Below are 7235 nucleotides of genomic sequence, written 5' to 3'. Positions count from 1 at the left end.
AAAACAAAAATGCACACAAAACAAGGCTGTATATGTAATCCAAGGCTTATAGAAAGCAACTATTTCCCATAAGAGCACTGGTTTAGTATTAACCAACAACCAAACTTTCTAGAACATGATCACTGGAAATAAGGACAACAACTGCATGAACTTTACCTTTTAAAAGGTGAGACATAGGAATTCTAGTATGTAGTGCAAGGATCAACTTTAAGACTTGGCACATGGTAGCTATAAGCTCTACTAAGGAGCCACACTCTCTGCCTGAGGCTCAGTTAGTTTTTTTGTTTGTTTGTTTTGTTTTTTGTTTTTTTGTTTTTTTTGTTGTTGTTGGTTTATCAAGACCGGGTTTCTGTGTACAACCCTTGCTGTTCTGAAACTCACTCTATAAACCAGGCTGGCCTCAAACTCTGAGATCCATCTGCCTCTAAGGCCTCTGCTGGGATTAAAGGCATGGGCCAGCATGTCTGGTGAGACATAGCATTTTTTATCATGATTTCAAGAAGAATTAGCACCCAACTGTCCTCACCTCCTCCTCCTCCAACCGCCGGAGAGCATCGCTGATGTATTTCACATGCTGAGTTGTTAATGTCACCAAAGCTGTGTATCGGGTCCTCAAGTCCATGAACTATATAAAGAACAATTTAGGTAAGTTATCTGCCGGAAAAGTAAAATTCAATAGCTGGAAATAAGGAGGGCAACAGAAAGGTGACACAAATGAGATCTTTGTTAAGGGAAGATGGTGGCATCCCTCCCTTCCTGCTCACCTCCTGTGTGATGGCATCTGAAGAGGAGATCATGCGGCGGCGCTTGCCAGGGGATTTCTGTTGCGATTCCACAAAGGCCTTGTACGTCATCAGCTGCAACTCATAGTCCTAGGAGAAGGAAAAACTTGACTACCTTTGTATAGAACTTCACAGCTGACACATTACAACAAAACCACAGTACTTTGTTGCTAGACTACGTTTAGTATTTGTTCAGACTATAGTTTGGCAAATATTGGGCCACTCTGCCTGTCAGAAATACCAATTCTGTCTCCATAAATGAATGTAGCTATTTATAGTATGGAAATGAAAAAAAATCACTGTTGCAATATAATTTATGTGCACTCAAAGTTCAAGTTCTTATCACTTTATTTATTGTCCAGGGTCTCATGTAGCCTAGGGTGGTCTCAAACCATCTGTGAAGCAAAAATATTGGACCTTGAACTTCTTTTTTTTTTTTAATATTTATTTATTCATGTATACAATATTCTGTCTGTGTGTATGTCTGCAGGCCAGAAGAGGGCACCAGACCTCATTACAGATGGTTGTGAGCCACCATGTGGTTGCTGGGAATTGAACTCAGGACCTTTGGAAGAGCAGGCAATGCTCTTAACCACTGAGCCATCTCTCCAGCCCCCTGGACCTTGAACTTCCAAGAGTGTATGGCATAGATTCAGCCTGTGGGTCATACATACCTTGCTGAATCCTGAATTTCCAACTTGTGATCTGATACCCAATACTTTGAACTTACTCTTAAGGGAACTGAAGTTCAAACACGGGAAGTGGATTTCCTTAATTAATCCAGCACAGATTAGAATCTGTTTCCAAAGCCTTTAAAAATGCTTTTCTCATTTTACTACATATACTGTGCTTCCTCTGCAACCTGCAGCATTTTCCCACCCCCTTCCAAGCTTTCTTCATTTAAACAGTCTCTTACTTATCTTCCCTACTTCTACTCTCATCTGCTACTGCTATCTTTCCCAAAAAAACAAATATGATCACTTGTTCCTCTGACTAAAATCTTTTAAGGATGTAGACCCTACTTTGTCAAACATCAACATGTGTAGAAACTATGGGATCAGATCCAATAGATGGGAGAGCACTTCAAGCAGTCTCTCAGTGATGCTGACACTGCTGGCGGGGAGACAACTCCCAGGGGTGGGGTAGCCTCTAGAAGAGCTCTGCACAATCTCTTCAGAGAAGGACCTACAGTGACGGTGAAATCTTCCCAAGATGGAGGTCATTTATTCCTTCTGGGATGTGGTACAGTTACCTTCACAATAGTGGAGTACTGCTGGGAAAATTTTTGACATTGGTCCAGTTTTGTCTGATTTCTCTCAATTTCTGCAAACAGTTCCTAGAACCAAAATATCACAATATTACCATTGAGATATCATCACTAAGCAGTGAACACTTACTATAGTCTATGGTGGTGACTCTCAAGCCTAAGAAGCATCACAATCAGATTGAAGGGCTAGGCTGAGATCTTGAGTTGGGCCCAGGAACCTTGATTTCTAACATGGTTCAGGGGATATTGATGCTACTGGTCAACATCCCTTTAATATTTTACATGTACAGTTTCAGGTAATCCTTGCATTAACTTCATCAGTCAGGCAAAAGGAATAATAAACTATATATATTTTAAGAATGAGTTGTAAGAGCCAAAGTTACATTTAAGTTTTAATTACTACGCCTTAGAGATCCATGAAACAAAAATGCCTCTGATCTGCAAGCCCCTTGCCCAAGGACAGACAGTCCCTGAAATGCTGGAGGCTGTTGTTTACTATGGAAAATAACAAGCCACGTGCTTTTCATTCCCCCAAACAAGTTTGTTTAACCCATCTGCACTGGCTGTGCTTGGTCACACCTGGCCGGAAGGGAAAGAAATACGTCAGGATGTACGCTTGCCCCTGACTGGACCAGGTGAGAAATGCAATAAATTATGGGTTTTCCTTCTTAAGCAACTGCAAACTGTGATTTTGGGCCATTTCCTAGGACCTGGCCAGAGCCCATCAATTGCCAGTATTTAATTAAAGCCTGCTTCAAATTAGGCTTTAAACTGTGGTACTGGTCTTATTTTCAATTGGTAGGATTAATAAAAGTAGAATACTGAAAGATAATTAATTTCTTCAAAGTTTTATAGCTAGAAGGTACATAAGCCATGGCGGTAATCAATTAAACTCCATACCTCATATACTTAATAACACAGTATGAAGCAAAACAAAATACCGCCACCAACAACAAGAAAAATTCTCTAAATGAAGCAATTTTCTTCCAAACCCCATGATCTGGTTCTAGCAAAATAAAATGTAATATAAGAAGCAAAATGGAGATATTTAATAATTTCAATATATGACCATAGAAACTCAGGATTGAAAGACCTAATGGGTCTCTCTGGCCTAAATGTTAACAGTATCTTTTTTGTTTGTTTGTTTGTTTGTTTTAGAGACAGGGTTTCTGTGTGTAACAGCTCTGACTGTCCTGGCACTCAGAGATCCGCCTACCTCTGCCTCCTGAGAACATAGGTGTCTGCCACTCCACCTGGCAGGAGTTATTTTATAAAAATAGGCAGGGAGGCAGCAAGCGGATCTCTGTGAGTTTGAAGCCAGCCTGGTCTACAGAGCAACTTCTAGGACAGTTCCCAAATCTATAGGGAAACCCAGTCTCAAAAAACAAAAACAAACTAACAAACAGTACATTAAGACTATCCTTTGAACTCTAAGAGCAGGCTTAGATGTCTTGCTGGAGGAAGGTTTGATTGCTGCTGTATTATCATTTTTAGGATGAGCTAACTCCACACACCGTCTGCTGACTGAGCTGCTCTGACAGCACTCGGCTATCTTCTGCCTGGCCTGGCTTCATCAGCTCCTGCTGGGCAGTGGTTTCCTCAATCCACTTGATAAGAGTTCCGTGGCAGGCTCGGTAATCTCTCAGAATTTCCTGGATACTTTCCACCTCAGATTGCCTACAGGGACAAAGGGGAGCACTGTTAGACACCCTAATGCTGATATAAATAGAGCACCTTGAGTGAGCCAGTTTCCTTTTGGGAGGATGCAGTTTACTCATGGGAATAGTGCTGCAAGGCTGAGTGATGCCTATGTGTGTAGCCAGGGCCCTACAATGAATAGAAATGGGTTGTTTTCATAAAATCTTCACAAAAATCCTACAGAGCCCAAGCATCTCATGATAATTCCTATCAATTTTTTTTTTCATTTTACAGATTACATGAACCACGATTTGTAAATCACTGTAATTTCTTTCTTTTTCCCCTTTGGGTTTTTTTTTTTTTAATCCCCTGAAATAGGGTTTCTCTGAGTAACAGCCCTGGTTGTCCTGGAACTCACAGAGATCTGCCTGCCTCTGCCTTCCAAGTGCTGGAATTAAAGGTGTGCACCACCACACCCGGCTAAATCACTGTAATTTCTTGTAGCAGAAAGTGAGGGAAGACAGGAAGTAGAATCTTTAGATACCCGTTAGCATCATTAGGGTGCAATTTCAGCAGAGACAACAGTGGACTTGTATGAGTACCTGCACATGCTCCTACTCTTAGACCCAGGAAAGCCAATTTTCTGTCTTTACCAGTCATACCTTACATCAGAAACAAGACCTCAGATGACAGAAGTAAAGCAGACCCACTAAATCAACAGGGTGATAGAAGCACTGAATTCTATAAAGCCTCGCTCTGAAAATGGATCAAATTTAAATTCACACTTAATTAAAACAAGCACCAAAACCTTGGTTTTCTCCTCAAGGAATGGTCACCATAACACTATTCAAATCTGTGTTATAAGAACACATGGCATTATAGACGTGACTAGTGGTACAGGCTTGCCTCGCACGTGGTTTACTCCCAGGCACCAGACAGAAGAATCACAGCTGCCCCAAACCTGGGGATGTAAGGCCATTGGGGCCTACTGACTGTCAGAGCTGACTGAACTGATCTGACTGGCTAGGTGGATAATCCCTCCCAAAGCTTTGCTTCCCTCCAAGAAAAAAGCTCTCAAAAAGAAGCATTGGGCTGGGAATGCAGTCTAGTGGTAGAGCACATGTGTTAGGGCCTTAGTCTGCCTTACAATAGAGGATTCCAATTTTCTGGGGCTTATCTTGTTCAGAATTCATGCTGTTTTAAAATTTTGCACCCCGTATCAATTCCTACTTCTAGACATGAATGCTAAAATAGTTGGTAACTGTTTCTATTTAAGCCTTACTCCCTGAACCCTAAGAGGAGGAAAGGTAGGCAACCCTCACCGGGTTTCCAGCTGGGCAAGGACTCGGTGCCAGCGCTCCTGAAGCTGAGAACCCTTCTCCTGATAACGCTCCAAATCCAAGTTTTGCTCTGGCGTTAGGTGACGAAGCTGTTCTGCCACTTCCTTTGCCTTAGTGATTTCCCCATCCAGGACTGAGAACACTGAATTCTTGTCCTTCACGTCATTAAGCCAATGCTACAGAAAAATAAGAAACAGGTCAAATATTTTTCTTCCTAAAAAAGACTCAGGCTAAGAAAAGCAAAAGGACAATGTCTGCAGCGGAGTCTACAGTGTTATCAATGACCCAGAAACCAGGCCCAGACCACCACATGGGAAAATGTGCAGATAGTTCTTCATGTATGAAATCTGACCTTACTACATATAAGCTATGAAACTAAGCAAAGGCTTGTGGCTGGCTTAGATCTTGGTGTTTTAAGCCATCAAGAGACAAACATCCCTCTCCTATTCACTTCTTATAGCAACTTGTGAGAGTTGCAATGAAGCCACAGCAAAATGCCTTACAAAGCTATTTTGATACAATTATTGGTTATATTTAATAAACCATAATTTTACAGGAGAAAAGGGTTTTTTGTCTCATCCCTTTTAGCTTTTTCTCTTTCCCTTTGGCTACATATTATTAAAATATATTAAAACAATTCTCGGCCTAATTCAAGTGCAAACACGGATCAGTGTCAAGTCATCCCCCTGAATCCTCTGTAACCCCAGGGCGGTGGTAAATCAACCTATTAGGAAAGTAGAGCAGCCAACCTGCAGTGTGGCCCGATGGGACTCCAGGGCTGAGAGGTCTGCTGGCACGGCTTCTTCTTGACTCAGCTTGATCTCATAACCTTTGACCAACAGCTCAGCATCTTGTATGCTACGTACTATCACATCAATAGTCTTTAATCTGGGGGGATAAAATCAATTCTTTAATTTAATTTTTTTCCCTCTGAGACAGGGTTTTTCTGTGTAGCCCTGGCTGTACTGGGGCTTACACAGTAGACCAGGCTGGTCTTGAACTCAGAGATCTACCTGCCTCTGTCTACAAAGGGCTGGGCCACAGCATGTACCACCATGCCCAGCTCAGCACTTGAGTCTTAAAATATGTATTACCTAGGATCACAAAATACAATTGCCAAAACCAATTTTATCACATTAAATGATAACAGGCTTTTGTAAAAATGAGAAAGTCTGATACATAAATATTGTTAGCTTAAGCTAGCTCAGAGTGAAATTCTAAGTGGTACTGGGACATGCCACCTTTGGTGGCAAGAAGGAAAGACAGGTAGAGATGGATGAATAGCAAAAGAACTTCAAACACAAATGTGTGGTTTAGTTTTAATAATTCTTTGTCTCTTTCCATTTTTCTTACTATATTTAACTGTTATTTTCAAAGGTATCTAATCAAATAGAAATGAGGTAAGAAATGACCTAACAATGCAAATTTATTCATCACCCATAACAGTGACATTTGTTATTACAGTCCAATAAACCCACTCCATGTCACTTAGAAACTGAAGCCAAAGTTTCTCTTCAAGATCTGTAGTCTTTCTGGATGATTCATGGAATGAGCTCAATAAAAAAAATACCTGCCCTTTGAATCCAAGACTTCAGCTTACTCAGACTGACAGTAGACAGAGCACAGACAGACACAGACCATAGATATGGTACTCACTTATTCAGATAGACAGTAGACAGACCATAGATGTGGTCCATCTTTTCTACCATTAGGTTCAGCTCTGAGCGCAGAGTGGTGGCACTTGAGCCTGATGGAGACTGCTGAAGAAAGATGTGGCATTTCATAGAAATAGCATCCAAATCAGATCTCAGACGCTGCAAATCCTCTTGAGTGTGCTATCGGGAACAAAATGCATGACAACAATGTAGACAGATACGAACAACAATGTTAGAAAGTAGTTCTTATTTTCAGTGGAAAAATACTGGAAACGAATCAGTTCAGTAATATATTTGTAGTTTAAATCCTCATTTTCCACAGTAAATGACACCGTTGTAGGCTGAATTCCTGAGTAGGACTGTCTTAAGCCTATTGCCTCATTTCTTAGAATCCTTACATGATTGCTTCCTAATTTAATTTTTTAAAAATATTTATTTATTTATTATGTATATAATATTCTGTCCGTGTGTATGTCTGCAGGCCAGAAGAGGGCACCAGACCTCATTACAGATGGTTGTGAGCCACCATGTGGTTGCTGGGAATTGAACTCAG

General features: G+C 41.0%; 1 protein-coding gene across 1 annotated transcript in view; it reads right to left on the bottom strand.

Moving 5' to 3' along the window:
* The window catches only part of Macf1 (microtubule-actin crosslinking factor 1), a 342147-nt gene that overhangs the window by 131725 nt on the left and 203187 nt on the right, over nucleotides 1-7235 (bottom strand). The window contains exons 27-33 of the mRNA XM_026782286.1: nucleotides 6684-6862; nucleotides 5777-5915; nucleotides 5010-5203; nucleotides 3564-3726; nucleotides 2035-2118; nucleotides 765-872; nucleotides 527-625 (exon numbers count right to left, since the gene is read on the bottom strand). Coding sequence (XP_026638087.1) covers nucleotides 527-625; nucleotides 765-872; nucleotides 2035-2118; nucleotides 3564-3726; nucleotides 5010-5203; nucleotides 5777-5915; nucleotides 6684-6862 — 966 coding nt within the window. The remainder of the gene's footprint in view (nucleotides 1-526; nucleotides 626-764; nucleotides 873-2034; nucleotides 2119-3563; nucleotides 3727-5009; nucleotides 5204-5776; nucleotides 5916-6683; nucleotides 6863-7235) is intronic.

This window comes from Microtus ochrogaster, chromosome 10 (assembly GCF_000317375.1).
Source record: "Microtus ochrogaster isolate Prairie Vole_2 chromosome 10, MicOch1.0, whole genome shotgun sequence".
In the NCBI taxonomy this organism is placed as follows: Eukaryota; Metazoa; Chordata; class Mammalia; order Rodentia; family Cricetidae; genus Microtus; species Microtus ochrogaster.
The sequence above is the reverse complement of the archived record's forward strand: the minus strand, read 5'-3'. Positions and strand labels throughout refer to the sequence as shown.